Source organism: Amphibalanus amphitrite, unplaced genomic scaffold (genome assembly GCF_019059575.1).
Source record: "Amphibalanus amphitrite isolate SeventyFive unplaced genomic scaffold, NRLGWU_Aamphi_draft 000228F_arrow, whole genome shotgun sequence".
Taxonomy (NCBI): Eukaryota; Metazoa; Arthropoda; class Thecostraca; order Balanomorpha; family Balanidae; genus Amphibalanus; species Amphibalanus amphitrite.
The window spans coordinates 645,512-668,648 of NW_024881723.1; the positions used below are offsets into that span (position 1 = coordinate 645,512).

Genomic DNA, 23,137 nt, shown 5'->3' on the forward strand with positions numbered 1-23,137 from the left:
AACCATATCTAGTTTATACACGTAGTTTTCTACCAAACAGCACTACATAAAAATAAAAAACAATTTTTTCAATAACTTCAGAAATAAGGTTTCTTTTTGGTTTGCTACAAGATAAAATTATCTTGAAATTTTCTATCACAAAATTTATTTTTAAATTTCCAAACTACCGAATAAAACTTGCAAAAATAATCACTATCTCTGTAAGACGTTTCTTACGCACTGATGACAAAATATAAAGCAGCAAAAAGTAAACAACTGCTTCATGCTTGCGGCCTTGCGTTGTTCAATGATCGGTGATAAGATACGCAATACCGTATTTTGACTTTTTCAACCTTTATTTTACGCTATTGATTATTGAATTAATTGTACCAAGGTCAAGCAATCCTGGTGCCCTGGTTAAGGTCAAGGTGAAAACCAAAGGTCCAAGGGGCGTGACATCTGAGGCGTCATCATCTGAGGCGTGCTGTGCTGAGCGTGACCAAACAAAAAGCGAGGGCTGCAGCAGGGGATTGAAAACGTCTGTGGTCTGACCTCTGACCTAGCTCTCATAGTCTAACAGCAAATAAAGCATTGAAGTGTGCAACCAAGTGCGCAGCAGCAATGGCATCTGGTGTTGAGTTACCAGCCCCGAGCAAGCTGCCACACATTGTGCCTCGCACCATACCAGGCGGCAGCCTTCAGCCAGAGATTCGGGGTGCCATGGACTGGTGAGTTATTCTGCCAGTAAGCTTCAGTAATCATATACCTCAGCTGGGTCTTGTCTGCTCTGAATGAAGTACCTACATAAGGACTGGGCAGAGTAGAATCTATTTGATTGTGTGGTCAATCTCTGGGTATAGTACCTCTCCTTGGTTGCAAAAATGAAAGTGTGATGCCTTCTAAACTACTACCCAAAATTGAATGTCTTTTTGGGTTCAGACAGTGAAGAATCCTTATTGACTTGTCAGGCCCTTAAAATGCTGTCTGAATTGTTGCACAGGCCAGTAGGCGGAACTATGGTCAAGCGTACCCATTTTCGGGAACGTATTTTCGTTCCCATGTTTGGGAACGATAAACCCAAATATGGGAACGCCATGTAGGCATTATTTAAAACAAGAAAAAGAACCGTTAAATGACATCCAAAAAATATAAAACGATCGTGAACCGCCTGATATTTGTCTCAATATTGTTGGGAAAGAGTTTGATATTGTAAGGCCCATCGTAGTTTCAACTCGTTCCCCTATTTCTAAAGCAGTCCATCATCCGGGCCGCGAGTCCAAATTTGGGAACGCTCTCGTACACTGGCGCTGCGAGCGTTCCTTATTATGGGAACGGCGTACCCAATATTGGGAACGATTTCACCGACGCCTTTCAGGGGCTCTTTTCATTAACAAGCATCACATCCAACGCCGCAAATCATTGTTAACACAACAATCATCAGATGACCTTTCCGGCAAGACCGTCGCATGTTTCGCCCGGTCTTCTGCGCTTTTATTCCCGTCGATCTCGCAGCGGGCACGCCCCCCTCTGCAGGATTACGTAATTCACAACGCTCAGCGATGTTCAACAAGGTCTTCCATACCTATATCCACCGTCCGCGCCGAGGGTGGAGACATGTCAAGCACCTGTCTGTTTATCACCGATAGTTGACGAGCACAAGGAAGTATCCAAAAATGGGAACGCTGAATATGTTACACCCTCAAAACACCAAGTCCCAATGAAAATCTAGTTTTTTCCTTTCTTAATGAGTGTAAGTGGCAAAAGGCCTGGTAGGATGGGCACGAGGAATGATCGAAATCAGCATTAAAATTATAAATAAGCCACACAGAGCGACCTATATAAGAGAAATCCCCCCAAAACGATCATGCTTAGAAACACGGAAGACAAAAACCACGCTCATGACGCTCCTTATAAAACAACGCTAAACAGCTAGCATCTAAATAAAATATGTCTTTCCGGGCTGAAAAAATACAGCTGAATAATTTTAAACCACTGAAACTGAGTTTACAACAGTAGTTCGGTAAAATCACTGACGTTCCACGCGGTCGTGCGCCCCGACACCAAAAGTCAACAATATTACCTCGGGACTGTCCCCGTGTTCGCTTGCATATGTCAGCACCTGGTGTCGCTAGTATGAAACTTCATAACCAGGCGAAAATTATTATACTTGACCTCAAAATGTAAAAACGCTTCATTTTCCTTAAAATTGCATGTTAAATGTAGTATAACCCATGTTTTCACCATTCCGTCATTTCAAAAAATCATTAAAAATATCATTCGACGGTCAATTTCCTTGTTCAACGGTCAGATTAAAGATAATTTTATAGAGATTCAGTAGATATTTAAATTAGCGTGCACTTTTTTGAGACGTGGTGCACTTCTGAGTTTTAGTGGGCGTACGGCCGAAAAATTACCTTCCGTTCTCATAAATGGGAACGCCCGTTCCCATATTTGGGAACTCCGTTCCCAAAAATGGGAACGTTCCTATATTTGGGTACTAATGACCATAGTTCCACCTACTGAGGCAGTGAAGATTCTAGGTGATATCATATTCATATGGTATCTTTGCCATCCAGCAGAATCTGAATCTGATCTAAAACTTGTAGCATTATCATTGGTTTAGCTTCAGTCCATTGAGTCATTGTATGAAATATGATTTATGCTCATCTCATCTCCTTGACGTACTGACTGATTTGGTGCATGCTGTTTGTTCTCAGGGGCTGGCAGGGTCTGCTGGCATACAGCTGCAACTACACAGTGGTGGTGATTGACCCTTTGACGCAGCAGCTCGTACAGACCCTCGACAAACACAAGGCCCTCGTCACCAAGGTAATATAACAAGAGAACAGAGTTTCACCTAACCTTCGTCTATCTCGTTTTAGCAGTGACTGGTAACATTCAGTTGCATATCACAGGATCAGTGCCAGTCAATTGGATTATTTAACAGTGTGCCACTGTTTAGTTCCATGCAGCAACATGTCACTGTGCGCCTACTAACCATCCATTGGTCATCACTGTGTGTTGCAGGTGAAATGGCAGCGCTCTCAGCTGGATGCCCGGTTTGCCTACCGCGCCGTGCTGGCGTCAGCTGATGCCAGTGGACACATTGTCATCTGGGATGTCAAGGAGGGCTTCTTCACCATGGTCCTGCAGGACAGCTGGCGTCCGGTCTCTGGTCAGCAACTGAATGGATGGGCGCTGGACCAGTGGAGTTTTTATTTGCCATTTGTCCAGTTGTAGGATGTGGTAGTGTGATTTTGTCATGTAACCCCTGCACTCTGCAGTGGCTCTTTGATCCATGGAGTTGGCCGGTCTGGCTGTGTTCACTCGGTCCAATTTGAGTTCCTCCTGCTGTTCAGGCTGCTGTACGGTCAGACAGACAGGCTGAGTGCGCCACCTGTTACAGACATGAGCTGGGTGTACCACACGGACGGCTGCGGACACATGCTGCTGGCCGCCCACCCGCCCAACTCGCTCGTCCTCTGGGACACCGACAACGGAAACAAGCTCTGGAAAAAGACCTACAATGAACAGATTCTGAGCTTCGACCTGGATCCGTTCGACCCGCGCAAACTGGCCTGTGAGTATGATATACCCACGAACCATTCCATCCTCGTGCTCCCTGGGTCACGAAAAAGGCCCTGATGTTAGATACTGCTGACCAGGGCTGCGGAGTCGATGGATTTTCGGCGACTCCGACTCCGACTCTGACTCCGGCTTTCAAAAACCAGCTCCGACTCCGACTCCGACTCCGGGCAGAATTGTCGACTCCGACCGACTCCAACTCCCGACTCCAACTCCGCAGACCTAGCAGGGCTGCGGAGTCGACAGATTTTCGGTGACTCCGACTCCAACTCCGGCTCGGGTTTCTAAAATCGACTCCGACTCCGACTCCGACTCCGGTCACAACTGTCGACTCCGACCGACTCCGACTCCGACTCCGACTCCGCAGCCCTGCTGCTGACAGTGCCCTGATGGTAAATATCGCTAAGTTAATGTGGCGGTCAATGCCGGTGTGAGCACGCTGACGGTAAATACTACTGTGATTGTCCTGACGGTAAAAAATCGTTGTTAGCTGTAACGGTAAGTAGCCCTGGCGGTAGGTTAGGTTGTAGGCTAGTGCCGGGACGGTAAATACTAAAACTGCTGTATGTTGTGACGGTAAATGCCGCTGTTCTCAGTGACAGTAAACACCGCTGTGTAAATGTGACGGTAAATGTCGTTATTGTGAGGGTGCTCCTCTCGTCACCCGCTGACCGGGCCGGGCCCCGCCCGCTGTACCCGACAGTGCTGTGTCCGTCCTCGGTGCTGATGGTGGACGACTTCGCCGTGGCCAAGTGTCCCAGCTCGGGCGGCACCAGGGTGCAGCTGTCGGCGCTGCGCAGCTCGGCCGGCGGCGGCGGCGGCGCCGCCTCCGCGCCCAGTGAGTGATCACCCCTGCTTCTCAGCTCCCAGCTCTCGGGTGAGGAGCTGAGGCCTGAGCACATCAGCTCCTCAGCGCCCACTGAGTGACAGCGTCAGCCCGTCAGCCCCTCAACCCCTCTGCGCCCATCCCGATCAGCAACCAGTGACTTAACTAGTTTCCCGCCAGTGGCCAGTGAAGGCCTCAATATTCCCTCAGATTACAATGGGTGTCGCAGTCATATGTCGCAGTTTTCCGGTTTTCCGTCTGCTCTAGTGAGTGGTCCGGTCTCCCCGTGTTCCCAGTGATTTGGTGCTCTGAGTCTGGGTGCTCTGGGACTCGGCGCCCTGGTATTCCTCGGCATGCAATATTGCCCTACTGTTCTTCACCCAGTGAGCTCTCCAAGGTCCCTCGTACTGGCTCCCTCAATGAGTACTCGTATTGCCAAGAGAAGTTCATTTCGCTCTTCTGTTCGCACTCCCCTTATTATAGCTTTATATTTCTTTGCATTTTTCTTTCTTCTTTTTTGCCGTTTTCTTTTTTCGATTTGACTCACTCTTTTTTAGTTTGCCCTGTTCTTCATTTATACACTGATACTGGCCTGACGCATTTTCTCGTCTTCATTATCCACAGCTACACCAACCTATGACGAAAAGTCCACGAAAGATAAGCTAAAGAAGAAGGTCCTCGATCTGGTCACTGGCGACATACCCGGGTAAGGCGATAATGAAATGTTTCCGAATAATTATTTTCTACGATGTCGTGTGCCACTTGGTGTCCTTTTTGTGTCCTAGAAAGAGTAAAATAAGACATGCCATTGCCGATGGGCCGACCGACCTTGAGTATATGTGGGGCTGCTGGTTTGGCAAACCGAGTGTGGTGATTTATATAGGTGGGCTCTCAGCATTGACTACCGGTCAGACTCAGGTCGGTCGTCACACTGTGAGCGGGGCCGGTCGGTGCTCAGTGTGATCTGTCGGTGAGGAAGGGCTGGTCGGTTCTGTGTGGTTGATATGTCAGGCCGCTCGGTCCTTGTTGCTGCCTACCGGTGGTTCAGACCGCTCGGTTCTCCGCTACCTGCCGGTGAGGAAGGGCTGGTCGGTTCTCTGAATGGTTGATATGTCGGACCGCTCGTCTCTCGGTGCTGACTGCCGATGGGGAGGGGCTGGTCGGTTCTAGTGTGTGGTTGATATGTCGGACCGCTCGTCTCTCGGTGCTGACTGCCGATGGGGAGGGGCTGGTAGGTTCTGTGTGGTTGATATGTCGGACCGCTCGTCTCTCGGTGCTGACTGCCGATGGGGAGGGCTGGTAGGTTCTGTGTGGTTGATATGTCGGACCGCTCGTCTCTCGGTGCTGACTCCCGATGGGGAGGGGCTGGTCAGTTATATGTGGTTGATATGTCGGACCGCTCGTCTCTCGGTGCTGACTCCCGATGGGGAGGGGCTGGTCAGTTATATGTGGTTGATATGTCGGACCGCTCGTCTCTCGGTGCTGACTCCCGATGGGGAGGGGCTGGTCAGTTATATGTGGTTGATATGTCGGACCGCTCGTCTCTCGGTGCTGACTCCCGATGGGGAGGGGCTGGTCAGTTATATGTGGTTGATATGTCGGACCGCTCGTCTCTCAGTGCTGACTGCCGATGGGGAGGGGCTGGTCGGTTCTGTGTGGTTGATATGTCGGACCGCTCGTCTCTCGGTGCTGACTCCCGATGGGGAGGGGCTGGTCAGTTATATGTGGTTGATATGTCGGACCGCTCGTCTCTCAGTGCTGACTGCCGATGGGGAGGGGCTGGTCAGTTATATGTGGTTGATATGTCGGACCGCTCGTCTCTCAGTGCTGACTGCCGATGGGGAGGGGCTGGTCAGTTATATGTGGTTGATATGTCGGACCGCTCGTCTCTCAGTGCTGACTCCCGATGGGGAGGGGCTGGTCAGTTATATGTGGTTGATATGTCGGACCGCTCGTCTCTCAGTGCTGACTGCCGATGGGGAGGGGCTGGTCAGTTATATGTGGTTGATATGTCGGACCGCTCGTCTCTCAGTGCTGACTCCCGATGGGGAGGGGCTGGTCAGTTATATGTGGTTGATATGTCGGACCGCTCGTCTCTCAGTGCTGACTCCCGATGGGGAGGGGCTGGTCAGTTATATGTGGTTGATATGTCGGACCGCTCGTCTCTCAGTGCTGACTCCCGATGGGGAGGGGCTGGTCAGTTATATGTGGTTGATATGTCGGACCGCTCGTCTCTCAGTGCTGACTCCCGATGGGGAGGGGCTGGTCAGTTATATGTGGTTGATATGTCGGACCGCTCGTCTCTCAGTGCTGACTCCCGATGGGGAGGGGCTGGTCAGTTATATGTGGTTGATATGTCGGACCGCTCGTCTCTCAGTGCTGACTGCCGATGGGGAGGGGCTGATCTGTTGTGTGTGGTTGATATGTCTGACCGCTCGTCTCTCAGTGCTGACTCCCGATGGGGAGGGGCTGATCTGTTGTGTGTGGTTGATATGTCGGACCGCTCGTCTCTCGGCGCTGACTGCCGATGGGGAGGGGCTGGTCAGTTCTGTGTGGTTGATATGTCGGACCGCTCGTCTCTCGGTGCTGACTCCCGATGGGGAGGGGCTGGTCAGTTATATGTGGTTGATATGTCGGACCGCTCGTCTCTCAGTGCTGACTCCCGATGGGGAGGGGCTGATCTGTTGTGTGTGGTTGATATGTCGGACCGCTCGTCTCTCGGCGCTGACTGCCGATGGGGAGGGGCTGGTCAGTTATATGTGGTTGATATGTCGGACCGCTCGTCTCTCAGTGCTGACTCCCGATGGGGAGGGGCTGGTCAGTTATATGTGGTTGATATGTCGGACCGCTCGTCTCTCAGTGCTGACTCCCGATGGGGAGGGGCTGGTCAGTTATATGTGGTTGATATGTCGGACCGCTCGTCTCTCAGTGCTGACTCCCGATGGGGAGGGGCTGGTCAGTTATATGTGGTTGATATGTCGGACCGCTCGTCTCTCAGTGCTGACTCCCGATGGGGAGGGGCTGGTCAGTTATATGTGGTTGATATGTCGGACCGCTCGTCTCTCAGTGCTGACTCCCGATGGGGAGGGGCTGGTCAGTTATATGTGGTTGATATGTCTGACCGCTCGTCTCTCAGTGCTGACTCCCGATGGGGAGGGGCTGATCTGTTGTGTGTGGTTGATATGTCGGACCGCTCGTCTCTCGGCGCTGACTGCCGATGGGGAGGGGCTGGTCAGTTCTGTGTGGTTGATATGTCGGACCGCTCGTCTCTCGGTGCTGACTCCCGATGGGGAGGGGCTGGTCAGTTATATGTGGTTGATATGTCGGACCGCTCGTCTCTCAGTGCTGACTCCCGATGGGGAGGGGCTGATCTGTTGTGTGTGGTTGATATGTCGGACCGCTCGTCTCTCGGCGCTGACTGCCGATGGGGAGGGGCTGGTCAGTTATATGTGGTTGATATGTCGGACCGCTCGTCTCTCAGTGCTGACTCCCGATGGGGAGGGGCTGGTCAGTTATATGTGGTTGATATGTCGGACCGCTCGTCTCTCAGTGCTGACTCCCGATGGGGAGGGGCTGGTCAGTTATATGTGGTTGATATGTCGGACCGCTCGTCTCTCAGTGCTGACTCCCGATGGGGAGGGGCTGGTCAGTTATATGTGGTTGATATGTCGGACCGCTCGTCTCTCAGTGCTGACTCCCGATGGGGAGGGGCTGATCTGTTGTGTGTGGTTGATATGTCGGACCGCTTGTCTCTCGGCGCTGACTGCCGATGGGGAGGGGCTGGTCAGTTCTGTGTGGTTGATATGTCGGACCGCTCGTCTCTCGGTGCTGACTCCCGATGGGGAGGGGCTGGTCAGTTATATGTGGTTGATATGTCGGACCGCTCGTCTCTCAGTGCTGACTCCCGATGGGGAGGGGCTGATCTGTTGTGTGTGGTTGATATGTCGGACCGCTCGTCTCTCGGCGCTGACTGCCGATGGGGAGGGGCTGGTCAGTTATATGTGGTTGATATGTCGGACCGCTCGTCTCTCAGTGCTGACTCCCGATGGGGAGGGGCTGGTCAGTTATATGTGGTTGATATGTCGGACCGCTCGTCTCTCAGTGCTGACTCCCGATGGGGAGGGGCTGGTCAGTTATATGTGGTTGATATGTCGGACCGCTCGTCTCTCAGTGCTGACTCCCGATGGGGAGGGGCTGGTCAGTTATATGTGGTTGATATGTCGGACCGCTCGTCTCTCAGTGCTGACTCCCGATGGGGAGGGGCTGGTCAGTTATATGTGGTTGATATGTCGGACCGCTCGTCTCTCAGTGCTGACTCCCGATGGGGAGGGGCTGGTCAGTTATATGTGGTTGATATGTCTGACCGCTCGTCTCTCAGTGCTGACTCCCGATGGGGAGGGGCTGATCTGTTGTGTGTGGTTGATATGTCGGACCGCTCGTCTCTCGGCGCTGACTGCCGATGGGGAGGGGCTGGTCAGTTCTGTGTGGTTGATATGTCGGACCGCTCGTCTCTCGGTGCTGACTCCCGATGGGGAGGGGCTGGTCAGTTATATGTGGTTGATATGTCGGACCGCTCGTCTCTCAGTGCTGACTCCCGATGGGGAGGGGCTGATCTGTTGTGTGTGGTTGATATGTCGGACCGCTCGTCTCTCGGCGCTGACTGCCGGTGCGCGCCGCCCGCAGGCCGGAGGAGGCGGCGCTCGGCCAGCAGGAGTGCGTCCAGCTGAGCTACCACCGCGCGCGGCGCCACCTGCTGCTGCTGGTGTTCGGCAGGCAGGTGCTGCTGGTCGACACGCAGCTGGGCCGCGCCGTGGGCGCCGTGCCGGCCGACAAGTCTGGCTCGCCCTTCACCCAGGTGAGCTGTCCCCGCCGGCCGGACGGACGGGCCTGACCGGTGGCCGGCCGGGTCCGCGGTGGGACAGCCCCCAGTCTGAGCTCCGTGGTGCTCGTTGTGACGTGGAGCCACTGCCCTACCGGCGCGCCGATCTCTGAGCCACCCGCTCTCCGCCAGCAGGTCGGCTGAGCTGATCGCTGAGCCGATCGCTGAGTCGCCCGCTGTCTGCCCACAGCAGTTCGGCTGAGCTGATATCTGAGCCTCCCACCCTCTGTCCACAGGTGATGAGCCGATCTCTGAGCCGCCCGCGGTCTGTCCACAGTTCGGCTGAGCTGATCGCTGATCCGCCCGCTCTCCGCCGACAGGTGATGAGCTGTTCGCGCGCCGACGCCCTGCTGACGGTGTGCGAGTCCGGTGTAGCGGCGGTGCGCACGCGGGCCGCCGGCGACGAGCTGTCGTACGAGTCGCGCGGCCACACGGACGCGCCGCGGCTGACGCGCCACCTGCGTCTGTCGGCGGCGGCACTGGACCCGGCCTCGGAGGCGCGGCTGGCCGTGCTGCTCTCGGACGGCCGCTCGCTGCTCTGGGAGCTGGGCGCCGGTGGCGGCGGGCGCCGGCCGCTCTGGCCTTGGCCACCGGCGCGCCTGCTGCTCGCCGGCCTCCTGACACCCGGCCCGGCGACGCCCACCGTGCTGCGCATGTGCCCGCCGCTCACCACCAAAAACTGGCAGGTCGGTGCGCCGCTCTGGCGGGCTGGGGGTGACGCGGGATCGGATCAGCGCGCCGTGGCAGTCGGTAGTTGATGTTTTGATGCCGAAGATCAGCTTAATGAATTAGGTTGACACATTTTTACATTGTGAAAGTTGCGCTATATTTGTGAGTCGGCCAAGTTAGTATTTCATAAATTTTGTCAAGGCCTTGCTGCAATGATTAGGCCGATGCCGTCCATTTCGGCTTATTGTCATAGCCAGTGCCACCCTTACCGGTATGGCTCTTTTTTTTTTTTGCTTAGAGATCTGTCTACCATATCGTTCGTCCATTTTGGTCCGTGGTGTCGTTAGCCTGTGCCCGCCCCGCGTATCGGTCGTCCTGTGAGCGCTCTGACGCCCCACTGATGTGCGCAGGAGTTTGTGCCGCGGCTGGCGTGCGGCACGGCGGCCGGTGCGCTGTTGGTACTGGACGTGGCGCGCGGCTGCGTGCTGGCCGAGCTGGCCGCCCACTCGGCCGCCGTCGCCGGTATCGAGTGGTGCAGCCTGACGGCGCTTCTGTCCTGGGCGCGGCCGGCGCCGGCCGGCGGCGGCGGCGGCGGCGCGCGCAGCGAGCTGCTGCTCACTGACGTGCGCACCGGACAGTCGGTGGCACCGCGCGCCGAGCGCGCCGACTCCGAGCCGATCGGCTCCGTGCGCGTGTCGCCGCTCAAACAGTACTTTATCGTGGTGTTCCGCGAGCAGCCGGCCGAGCTGTGGGAGCTGAGCTCGCTCACCCAGCTGCGCGCGCTGCCGGCCTCGCTGCCGCCGCTGACGGCGCTCGAGTGGTCGCCGGTGCACAGCGCGCGCCGGCGCGCCGGCTCCGGCGCCTCCGAGACGGACGGCGCGCGCGCGCTGGTCAAGGAGCACTTTGTGTTCACCGACCCGACCGGCCAGATGTACCACTTCTCCGTGGAGGGGAACCAGGTGCGCGACGGCACGCGCATCCCGGCCGACCCGGCCGTGGGCACGGTCACCGGCATCGGCTGGAAGGGGGAGCAGGTGAGTGATCTGCCGGCCGCTCCGCCGCGCCGACCCGGCCGGTCACCAATATCGGCGGGGAGGGGATCAGCTGAGCCTGCGGACCTCTCCGCCGCGCTGACCCGGCTGGTCAGCCGTGCCTTTTGTTTCTTCCTTTGGATATTCATATTATCTCGTTTGGCCCATGAATATTGCTAGTAGGTAGTATCTTTCAATAACTCATGCCTCCGAGAAGATAGAAGCAAAACCAACGTGTTATGAACGAAATGCCCGTCATGTTCATAGCTCGTTTACATAACCACTTATATTTAATTGGCCCCCAAACAGTTTTATTCGTACAAACTGGCTGGCGTAGGAAGTCGGCCCGACCCGTGTCGATCAGACCTGATTGAGCGACAGATGATTGAGGGCGCAAAATGACCTCGTAGTCGGCGCGCCCCTAACCCCCAACAAACAAACAAACCTGATTGAGGGCGGCGCTGCCGCTGGCCGGTACCGGCGGGCGGTGAGGATAGAACACGGACCTGATACCGCCACCCCCCCCCCCCCTCCCCTCCGCCGCTGCAGCTGGTGCTGGGGGACGCCGAGGGCCAGCTGTGCATCTGGGACCTGGCCAAGCAGCTGTCCCACACGGTACCCACCCACCGCGGCGCCATCAGGAAGCTCAAGTTCGCGCCCGGCCGCGGCAACATGAAACTGCTGGTGCTGTTCGGTGACGGCGTGGACATCTGGGACACCAGGACGGTGAGTGGGACATCTGGGATATATGGGAAACTCAGTGGGACATATGGGACACCAGGACGGTGAGTGGGATATCTGGGACACCAGGACGGTGAGTGGGACATCTGGGATACCAGGACGGTCAGTGGGACAGTTGGGACACTGGGACAGTCAGTGGGACAGTTGGGACACCAGGACGGTCAGTATATCCGGGTCATCTGGGACGGTCAGTGGGACAGCTGGGACACCAGGACGGTGAGTGGGACAGCTGGGACACCAGGACGGTGAGTGGGACAGCTGGGACACCAGGACGGTGAGTGGGACAGCTGGGACACCAGGACGGTCAGTGGGACATCGGAGATATCTGGGACGGTCAGTGGGACATCTGGGACGGTCAGTGGGACATTAGGGATATATGGGACGGTCAGTGGGACATCGGAGATATCTGGGACGGTCAGTGGGACAGCTGGGATATATGGGACACCAGGACTGTCAGTGAGATATCTGGGATATATGGGAGAGTCAGTGGGATATCTGGGTACATACCTGGCTGTGTTCGTCTAAGGTCGTTGGCTGTGTTGACCTGGGTCGCTCGGTCGGCTGACAGTGCCGTCCTGTGCCGCAGGACGAGCGTCTCTCGCAGCTGCGGTCGCCGCGCGACGGCCACCCGGTGCACGACTGCGACTGGGTCTCCTCCGACAAGCCAGTGCTGCTGACGGCAGACAACTGCGTGCGCGTCATGGACCTGGAGCTGCGCCAGGCCAGCTCTCCGACCGACCTCTACCAGTACAGAGGTGGGTAGAGCCGACCTCTACCAGTACAGAGGTGGGTGGAGCCGACCTCTACCAGTATAGAGGTGGGTGGAGCCGACCTCTACCAGTACAGAGGTGAGTGGAGCCGACACCCGACCTCTACCAGTATAGAGGTGGGTGGAGTCGACACCCGACCTCTACCAGCACAGAGGTGGGTAGAGCCGACCTCTACCAGCACAGAGGTGGGTGGAGCCGACCTCTACCAGCACAGAGGTGGGTGGAGCCGACCTTTACCAGTTCAGAGGTGGGTGGAGCCGACACCCGACCTCTACCAGTACAGAGGTGGGTGGAGCCGACCTTTACCAGTTCAGAGGTGGGTGGAGCCGACACCCGACCTCTACCAGTACAGAGGTGGGTGGAGCCGACACCCGACCTCTACCAGTATAGAGGTGGGTGGAGCCGACACCCGACCTCTACCAGTATAGAGGTGGGTGGAGCCGACACCCGACCTCTACCAGTACAGAGGTGGGTAGAGCCGACCTCTACCAGTACAGAGGTGGGTGGAGCCGACCTCTACCAGTATAGAGGTGGGTGGAGCCGACCTCTACCAGTACAGAGGTGAGTGGAGCCGACACCCGACCTCTACCAGTATAGAGGTGGGTGGAGCCGACACCCGACCTCTACCAGCACAGAGGTGGGTAGAGCCGACCTCTACCAGCACAGAGGTGGGTGGAGCCGACCTCTACCAGCACAGAGGTGGGTGGAGCCGACCTTTACCAGTTCAGAGGTGGGTGGAGCCGACACCCGACCTCTACCAGTATAGGGGTGGGTGGAGCCGACCTCTACCAGTACAGAGGTGGGTGGAGCCGGCGCTGTTCGACCCGTGCACGGCCTGTGTTTGGTCGCTGCTTCCTGATCACCTCGCCGGAATCAGTGTGCCACCCGTCGTGACTCCGCAGTGTTATGTACCGTGCTCGCACTCCTTCCCCTCAGAGCCGGTGTGCCACCCGTGTCTGATGAGTCTGGGCTCCGTCTCGGCTCTGGAACAGTACCTGTTTAACAGTACCTCCCCCCCCCCCAGAACCGGTGTGCCACCCGTGTCTGATGAGTCTGGGCTCCGTCTCGGCTCTGGAACAGTACCTATTTAACAGTACCTCCCTTCCCCTCAGAGCCGGTGTGCCACCCGTGTCTGATGAGTCTGGGCTCCGTCTCGGCTCTGGAACAGTACCTGTTTAACAGTACCTCCCTCCCCTCAGAGCCGGTGTGCCACCCGTGTCTGATGAGTCTGGGCTCCGTGTCGGCTCTGGAACAGTACCTGTTTAACAGTACCTCCCTCTCCCCAGAGCCGGTGTGCCACCCGTGTCTGATGAGTCTGGGCTCCGTCTCTGCTCTGGAACAGTACCTATTTAACAGTACCTCCCTTCCCCTCAGAGCCGGTGTGCCACCCGTGCCTGATGAGTCTGGGCTCCGTGTCGGCTCTGGAACAGTACCTGTTTAACAGTACCTCCCTCTCCCCAGAGCCGGTGTGCCACCCGTGTCTGATGAGTCTGGGCTCCGTGTCGGCTCTGGAACAGTACCTGTTTAACAGTACCTCCCTCTCCCCAGAGCCGGTGTGCCACCCGTGCCTGATGAGTCTGGGCTCCGTGTCGGCTCTGGAACAGTACCTGTTTAACAGTACCTCCCTCTCCCCAGAGCCGGTGTGCCACCCGTGTCTGATGAGTCTGGGCTCCGTGTCGGCTCTGGAACAGTACCTGTTTAACAGTACCTCCCTGTCCCCAGAACCGGTGTGCCACCCGTGCCTGATGAGTCTGGGCTCCGTCTCTGCTCTGGAACAGTACCTATTTAACAGTACCTCCCTTCCCCTCAGAGCCGGTGTGCCACCCGTGCCTGATGAGTCTGGGCTCCGTGTCGGCTCTGGAACAGTACCTGTTTAACAGTACCTCCCTCTCCCCAGAGCCGGTGTGCCACCCGTGTCTGATGAGTCTGGGCTCCGTGTCGGCTCTGGAACAGTACCTGTTTAACAGTACCTCCCTCTCCCCAGAGCCGGTGTGCCACCCGTGCCTGATGAGTCTGGGCTCCGTCTCTGCTCTGGAACAGTACCTGTTTAACAGTACCTCCCTGTCCCCAGAGCCGGTGTGCCACCCGTGTCTGATGAGTCTGGGCTCCGTCTCTGCTCTGGAACAGTACCTGTTTAACAGTACCTCCCTGTCCCCAGAGCCGGTGTGCCACCCGTGTCTGATGAGTCTGGGCTCCGTCTCGGCTCTGGAACAGTACCTGTTTAACAGTACGGGGCCACCCGTGTCTGATGAGTCTGGGCTCCGTCTCGGCTCTGGAACAGTACCTGTTTAACAGTACGGGGACCCGCAGTTGCTACACGAACCCCAAGTCTAACCGTCTGTCCTGTCCAGTAACAACCGATAACATTGGTATCGACTGCCGGTCCCTGTACAAGAGCAGCTGAGGTTTTCTGTGACAGCTTATCGTTGTTCCCTGTGAGGGTGCTGGGACAATTTACTCAGGGTCGCTGTACAGTAGCAACTGCGGGTCCCCGTACCTCCCTCTCCCCAGAACCGGTGTGCCACCCGTGTCTGATGAGTCTGGGCTCCGTCTCGGCTCTGGAACAGTACCTGTTTAACAGTACCTCCCTCCCCTCAGAGCCGGTGTGCCACCCGTGCCTGATGAGTCTGGGCTCCGTGTCGGCTCTGGAACAGTACCTGTTTAACAGTACCTCCCTGTCCCCAGAACCGGTGTGCCACCCGTGCCTGATGAGTCTGGGCTCCGTCTCGGCTCTGGAACAGTACCTGTTTAACAGTACCTCCCTGTCCCCAGAACCGGTGTGCCACCCGTGCCTGATGAGTCTGGGCTCCGTCTCTGCTCTGGAACAGTACCTGTTCAATGCCGGCGAGGGAGACTACACCGGCGACGACAGAGGTCAGTGACCTGTTAGTAACTGTGGGACAGAGGTCAGTGACCAGTTTGTATCTCTGTGACAGAGGTCAATGACCTGCTAGTAACTGTGGGACAGAGGTCACTGACCTGTCGGTGTCTGGGTACTCTCAATTGGGACGTGTCCGTATGACAGAAGCTAGTTTCCCGTTGGTGTCCGTACCTTCAAAAATAGTTTTGTGAGTGGTTTTGTAATTTGTAAATTTGTGCAGACGCTGCTGGCAGGTGTGTGTCAGTATGTGTCAGTTTCTGCGGACGCTGCCGGCAGGTGTGTGTCAGTTTCTGCAGACGCTGCCGGCCGACCTGCTGGCCTGGCTGCGCGCCGTCGATACGCCTCCTGAGCAGCGCGGTCTGGTGGCCGCCCACCTGCTGGGGAACGAGTCGGCTGCGCGGCTCTGGAGACTGGCCTGCCACCATCTCAGCCGGCGCCGGCCCAGCGCGGTACGTGCTGCCCTGTACTCCCGCGACCTAGCCCGGGACTTACTCCCCCGTACTCCCCGACCCAGCGCGGTACGTACCAAGATACCTATAAGAAACAGGTAGATCCGATGTTTGAAAGTAAAGCCCCAGTCACAAATTTGACGCACCTGTGACATTTCCTGACACCCACGTGACTATTGTATTAACTTTTGTGTTTTGCGATGTTTTGACCTTATTTGAAGTACTGAAAGCTCAAAATGTATGGGTAATGTTGTTTAAAGCAGCATATTAATAATTATGTTTGTAAATTATCGATAAGCTGCTTATAGCAGGTCACGTGATTGCTACCAGATTATGTGCTCAGAAAGCATCTTTTCAACTTCGATTTTGAACAATTTTTACCTCCTTTGAGGCCAAATGATGGACGGTTTGAGGCACACGATGAAATGCTGAATCTATTGATGCCAAAATTTGTTCGTTTTTTGCATTTTAAGACTAGTATATCCTGGCTCAAACTTTGACCAGTTTGTGTGTAAACCCTATGGTGAAGGGAAAACTTCACGCCCAGCAGGCCTCATTATAGTGCTGCCAAATCGTGTTTGGTGGGGGTCGGTACGTACTGCCCCGGCCGCTCGGTACCTACGTACTCCCCCGACCCAGCGCGGTACGTGCTCTGCGGACCCAGCTCGGTACAAACTGAGCGGACATCGCGGCGGGCAGGAGAGACGCGGGCCGATCCCACAGCTGCTCTGCCGGCCGAGATTGCAATGGGATCTGGGTCGGGATGATTACTCGTGCAGTCCTCTTTACGTGAAACGTGAACCTAGTACCTACCGTGAACTACGATTGTGTTGCACACGCATAGGCACATACGCGGCTATGGAGACGGTTCCATGGCTGTTTGCGCAATGAACTCGGAACTCGGAAAGAGCCCCATCAGACTGGTATTCAGTGTGGTTTACTCGTGTGCTACATACTCTTTCCCAGAAGATATTCGTCGCGTCTGGATGGCTGTGTGCTGTATCACGCTGTGTATGGCGTATGGCTCACTGCTGGTCCGAGGGCTGGTACCTCCCTCCGGTCGCGGCGATGTGTCTGTCCTGTTGACGCTCTGACCCGCCATGCCCGTTTTCAGGACGGCAAATACACCGACTTTATCGGGCCTGATTTCGACCTGCTCTGCGACTCGGAAATGTATCTGGTGAGTGGGACAGGGTGGCTTGTGATGACCTGTTCGTACTTCAGCACAGATCGAAATGCATCATGAAGTCGCTGTTACCTAAGCGTTACTGTGGTGTCCCTGATGCTGTCTGTCTGTGGCGCGGCTGCCCCTGTGCCGACTGACCCGGTGTGTGAGAGATAACGGGGCCAGTGCTCACCCCCTCCCTCCGCTGACAGGAGCAGCTGCGGGACCGGGTGGCGCTGCGGCTGGGTCAGTGGCCGGCCGCCGGCGCCGCAGACGAGGTGACCCGCCAACTGGTGGCGCTGGGACAGCCCGAGCGGGCGGCGCAGCTGCTACTGGAGACGGAGCCGGCCGACACGGGCTTCTACACCAACTGTCTGAGGTCAGTGAGACGGACCAGACCTACACCAACTGTCGCAGGTCATTCGTGCCGACCAGGCCTACACCAACTGACTCAGGTCATTCGTGCCGACCAGGCCTACACCAACTTCCTCAGGTCATTGTATTGAGAGTACGTGAAATTCCACAATAGAAAGATCAACGTCGTTGACGAGGTGTCAGCTGGGTCGTGTGTGGTGTGTGGGCTTCCCTTCTCGGCCGTGACTGACGACTGACCGACCGCCCCCCTCCCCTCAGGGCGTGTGTGCTGACCTCGGGACCCCGCGCCGGCGACGGCAGCGGCGTGGCCAAACTGGTGGCCACCAGCCTGATCGCCGCCGGACACGTGCACAAGGGTGAGTGTTGCGGACCAGATACAGCGGCTGGCGGGGGTTAGCGCGCCGGCGGGTGGCGGCCGTGTACCGCTCAGCAGCGGTGCTCCGTCCGATCAGATGTGATGTGCCGTTTGGAGATGCCTGTCGCCGGTCTTGGTTGCGCCTTGTGATATGCTCATCGCCCAGCTGACCGCTGGCAGGCTTTGTCTGACGGCTGACGGTCGTCGTCCACCGGCTCTGACGCCGATTGTGCGCCGTTCAGGTGTGGAGATTCTGGTGGTGGCCGGCCAGGCGGCCGACGGCTGCCGCTACCTGCAGGCGTCCGGTCTGTGGGAGGAGGCCCTGCTGCTGGCGCGCTGCCGTCTGGCCGCCGCCGACGCCGCCGCCGTCATCGGAAAACACGCCGACCACCTCATCTCGGTGGGCAGAGAGGTGAGACGACGCCGACCGGGCGCTGAAGGCGGTCCCGAGCTCCCGGTCCCGGGGGTCTAGGCCCGGAGACAGTACGGATGCCCGTAACTGGGCCCGGAGACCGTGCCGAATCCCCGGTCCTGGGGGCCTGGGCCGGGAGACAGACCTAATCCCGCGGTCCTGGGTCCGGAGACGATCCCCCGGTCCTAGAGGTGGGACTGGGCCCGGAGACAGACCTAATCCCGCGGTCCTGGGTCCGGAGACGATCCCCCGGTCCTAGAGGTGGGACTGGGCCCGGAGACAGACCTAATCCCGGGCGGTCCTGGTGACGGACCGGGTTCGAGGCTCCAATACTCATCAAAATAAATATAACATCTCAATAATATTATTCCAAGACAAAGAAACGTAAGGCTTTGGCTTTGAGGTGGCATGTGGAGCAGTTGCGTAGCTGTTGACAACATTTCGCATTGAATTTTTTTTTTTTTAGCATATCTTCCTTTGAATTAACACTGAACGACTCCCTTGGCCAGGCTGCTGGGAACGAATGCGTTTTCCGCCTCTTTCGCTGTGTGTCCGTGTGTATCATGTGTCGGTGTGTCGCTGTGTGACCGTGTGTGATATGTCGGTGTGTTACCATGTACGATGTGTTGGTGTGGTACCGTGTGCGATGTGCCGTTGTGTGACCGTATGCGATGTGTCGGTGTGTGACCGTGTCTGCTGTGTAGGTGTGTTACTGTTCGATGTGTTGGTTTGCTACTCTGCGATGTTTCAATGTGTATGTGTGCTACCGTGTGCTACCGTGTGTGGAGTGCGATGTGCCGTTGTGTTACCATGTACGGTGTGTTGATGTGTTTACCGTGTAATGTGTTGGTGTGTTACCATGTGTGCTGTGTCGGCATGTGACCATATGCGATTTGCCGGTGTGTTACTGTATGATGTGTCGGTGTGTTACTGTACGATTTGTCGATGTGTGATCATGTGCCATGTGTTGCTGCGTAACCGTGTGCCATGTTTTGGTGTGTGACTGTGGGCGGTGTGTCGATGTGTTTAAAGCGTGTGCGATTTATCGATGTATGACCGTGTGCGATTTTTCGGTGTGTGATCGTGCGCGATGGTCCTGCATTACCGTGTGCGATGCGTCTGTGTGTAACCGTGTGCGATATGTCGATGTGTACTGTTTGTGATGTGTCTGTTTGTGATGTGTCGGTGTTTGAGCGTGTGCGACGCCGACGTGTCCGTTTGTTACTGTGCGATGTGTGGATGTGTCGGTGTGTGACCTGTGTGATGTGTCTTGTGTTACTATGTGTTTTGTGTTACTGTTTGCGATGTGTCGTGTCGGTTCGTCGGTGTGTGACTTTGTGCGGTGTGTCCAGGTATGTGGCCGTGTGTGGTGTTTTGCTGTGTGACCGTCTGTGATGTATGTGTCGGTGTGTTGCCGTGCTCGGTGTGTCGCTGTGTGACCGTGTGTGATAGGTCGGTGTGTTACCGTGTGCGATGTGTCGGTGTGTGACTCTGTGTGATGTGTCGGTGTGTGACTCTGTGTGATGTGTCGGTGTGTGACTCTGTGTGATGTGTCGGTGTGTGACTCTGTGTGATGTGTCGGTGTGTGACTCTGTGTGATGTGTCGGTGTGTGACTCTGTGTGATGTGTCGGTGTGTGACTCTGTGTGATGTGTCGGTGTGTGACTCTGTGTGATGTGTCGGTGTGTGACTCTGTGTGATGTGTCGGTGTGTGACTCTGTGTGATGTGTCGGTGTGTGACTCTGTGTGATGTGTCGGTGTGTGACTCTGTGTGATGTGTCGGTGTGTGACTCTGTGTGATGTGTCGCTGTGTTGCAGCGCGAGGCCGTGCTGTTCCTGATCTCGGCCGAGCAGTTTCCGAGGGCGGCGGAGCTGGTGCGACGGCGCGACGCCCCGCTCCACCGGATCCTGGAGACGGTGGCCGCCCGGGGCTGAGGGCGCCCGCTGACAGAGCGTAGGGGCGCCCCGCTCCACCGGATCCTGGAGACGGTGGCCGTCCGGGGCTGAGGGCGCCCGCTGACAGAGCGTAGGGGCGCCCCGCTCCACCGGATTCTGGAGACGGTGGCCGCTCGGGGCTGAGGGCGCTGATGGCGGTGTGTAAGGACGACCTCCCCTGCATACCAAACACGTGAGCATAAGGCTGACTGGATAGCTTGGTAGCGAGTCACTGGTGTGAGAAAGAATCGATCGAAAGGAGCAATGTAAGTTCTCTATTGCACTGTCGCTCTATTTTCAGTACAGTGTGCTCCCTGTCATGAACGAGTGGTTCTTTTCATGCAGATATGATTGAAATGTGCATTTTGTGAATCGTCTGAATGGGCACCAGACTGTCTGTACTGCGCTGATGGCAACACTGAACCAGTCCGGCTAGCTGGTCCCGCCGGGGGCAACAATAGCCCGGCTAGCTGGTCCCGGCGGCGACCACCGCGACGCTCGGCTAGCCCTTCGGTTATCGATTGTCAGTGGCTTATTGTCCAAATCAGGGTGTTGTTGTGTTTGCTGATTTCATCATTACCATAGTTTATGCCTACGTATGAGTATAACGATAACGTGTGGCGTGTGCGTCGTCCCCTGCTCTTGTGGTCGGGATCGGTTGCGGTGCTCGGTGTGCTCGTTGGGTGCGCTGAACTCTGCCGGTAGCCGGCCGCCGGCGGTCAGTGTGTGTCCGATCAGCCGACCCTCCGTCGGGTCAGTGTGTGCCGGATCAGACGGCCGGACGGCAGTCACTGCTCGGTACGTACTACCGACCCGCCGTCGGGTCAGTGTGTGCCGGGTCAGACGGCCCTCCGCCGGTCAGTGTGTGCCGGGTCAGACTGCCCTCCGTCGGGTCAGTGTGTGCCGGATCAGACGGCCCTCCGTCGGGTCAGTGTGTGCCGGATCAGACGGCCGCCGTCGGGTCAGTGTGTGCCCGATCAGACGGCCCGCCGCCGGCCTCAGTGTATATCCCATCAGACGGCCAGACGGCAGTCACTGCTCGGTACGTACCACCACCGACAGTGGTGTTGGCTGCTTGGCGTCAGACCTTCACGCTCGTCGAGTGCGTGATGCGGCATATTATTGCAATGTTGTTATTGCATCCGTAGAGCTATTAGCTTCGAGTACGCAGATATGGCTGCGAATCAAACTAAAATAACCGCTAATTGAGCCATATTTTTTATACGCTTGGGCCGTGTTACCACATTCCGGAGCAAGCAGCTTTTCCTGGTGACATTGTCAAGTGTTACCGCCGTCCACTGTGCGGAACGCGTGCGGTCCGTACGGAATTTAACACAGAACCCTATGGGCGCATCCGGTCCGTACGGAAATCGTGTGCGCTCCGTCCGGACCGCATCCGAACGGCAATCAGCTGTTGATTTTCCGTCAGCTCTCCGCATGCGTTTCGGATGCGGTTGCTACGGAGACGGAAGAGTGATGTCCGACGCGTTGAACTTTTTGCGGAAAACGCATCCGGAACGTCCGGAACAGACGTGGTTTGGGGCCGTATCGGAGGCAAACATTGTGAATTGTACGAAGAATTGGAACACGATCATCATGAAGTAAGTAAAAATTATTTCCTTAGAATGGCAAGAGTATTCGCTGCTGGTTACTTGCAATATTTTATTTGATAATAAGTGTTAGGAAACATTTATTAGCTCTCCGCATCCGGACCGCATCCGGACCGGATGCGGCCAGCGTGCGGCGACATTCCGGACGGACTCCGGACGGAATTCCGTCGCAGTGGACGGCGGCCTTTAAGTGTATATGCATTATTACGCCGCGTATCCGGATATAGTCGGTATGTGATTCGGTATCATGTGATGAACAATGAATTGACCCATGGGTGGGTTATGCGGCTATGACCTTGTTGCTGTGTGTGGGTGCATTTATTTTAGAAATTACCGACATTCGACAGTTGTCTCGGAGTATGTCCAACATATGAAGAAGTATTTAATATATGTGTGTGTTTTCAAAGTGCCTTTTCATCGGTCTCCGTTTTAACCGAAACTTTATGCCGTTTGGTTTAACCTATACTATAGGTATTAATCTTTGATGTTAGTGTGTCGCTCTTCAGTTTTCTTATTAGCGTTCTAGGGAAAGGTGTTACAATAGGATTAGCAAGTGCTTGTACTGGTCGCGCCCTCGTAGATCTTCTACATACCTACATAGTTTACGAACTGCGGCTTCGTTTGTCGGATGTTGCCGTTCTCAGTCGTAAATCTTATATTTGTCCCCGTCGAGGCCATTTTGACATTAGCGAAAATGTCAACATATTTTGACGGTTTTTAAATGTCGTGTACCGCTCCTTGCTATATCGCTGAGTTACCGAGGTCTCCGTAGGCAGGTATCCATCTCTGCCTGTGCATAGCTGGCTCAGATCCGTCTGACCACGTGTTAGCGATAGACCTGAAAAGGGACACATATGACTATGAGAGAGCTGATCTCACAAGTCACCATTCTCATTGACCTGAGACCTGACGCCTCCCTAATCGATAGGTTGTGTCCTCAGGCATTTTTTTCGGGAGGTAACTAAACTATTGTATATACCACGCTTAAATTTACCGTACCCAACTTTTGATTTAAGCCGAATCTTTCGCCCCTCCAGCCTGCTCCAGCCACGAACCGCTATCTTGGGTCAGGTCGGGTTAATCACATGATCTCCCCATTATAACTCGAGATATATAGGTACCGCGATAAAAGGCACGGAAACTGCATTTAAGCGCCGCAAATGATTCAATCCTCCCTCCAACACTTATTTATTTTATTTTGAGTTCGTCAGCTCAGGCCCTTAGTTCAGCGGGGTTTGATAGCCGATGTCAAATTTTTGCGTCGAGGTCATTTCATGTCATCGGTACCACTATAAATAATCGGTACTAGACGGCGCCGTCTCCCGACTAAATTGAAATCGCGACTTTTTTACAGTCGAGATTGAGAACGGTAACAAAAGATCAGAATCGTTGAATCGAATGCTATGCGTGATTAGCATCCTTGACGAGCTTTCTCAAGTTACCGGATTGATCTGACCTTGACCTGAGGTCACTTAC

At 55.7% G+C, this 23,137-nt stretch overlaps 1 protein-coding gene across 1 annotated transcript; it reads left to right on the plus strand.

Moving 5' to 3' along the window:
* The first annotated feature begins 284 nt into the window (after window positions 1-284).
* On the plus strand, window positions 285-21,333 carry LOC122385722 (WD repeat-containing protein 11-like). Its single transcript, XM_043374174.1, has 21 exons — window positions 285-707; window positions 2,697-2,808; window positions 3,007-3,154; window positions 3,386-3,559; window positions 4,268-4,402; window positions 5,015-5,096; window positions 9,074-9,245; window positions 9,590-9,955; window positions 10,349-10,972; window positions 11,519-11,695; window positions 12,297-12,465; window positions 13,417-13,485; window positions 13,855-14,184; window positions 14,291-14,707; window positions 14,992-15,354; window positions 15,638-15,810; window positions 16,925-16,990; window positions 17,188-17,354; window positions 17,609-17,706; window positions 17,948-18,117; window positions 19,935-21,333. The coding sequence occupies exons 1-21, from the start codon at window positions 601-603 to the stop codon at window positions 20,049-20,051; spliced, it is 4,236 nt and encodes a 1,411-aa protein (XP_043230109.1). The 5' UTR covers window positions 285-600; the 3' UTR covers window positions 20,052-21,333.
* Window positions 21,334-23,137: the final 1,804 nt, after the last annotated feature.

What these genes read in the sequence shown, in the direction of transcription:
- LOC122385722 (XM_043374174.1), top strand. Translation starts at nt 601, where the DNA reads ATGGCATCTGGTGTTGAGTTACCAGCCCCGAGCAAGCTGCCACACATT. An exon ending in GCGACTCGGAAATGTATCTG is followed by an intron (nt 16,991 to 17,187) that starts GTGAGTGGGACA and finishes CTCCGCTGACAG; the next exon opens with GAGCAGCTGCGGGACCGGGT. An exon ending in TCATCTCGGTGGGCAGAGAG is followed by an intron (nt 18,118 to 19,934) that starts GTGAGACGACGC and finishes GCTGTGTTGCAG; the next exon opens with CGCGAGGCCGTGCTGTTCCT.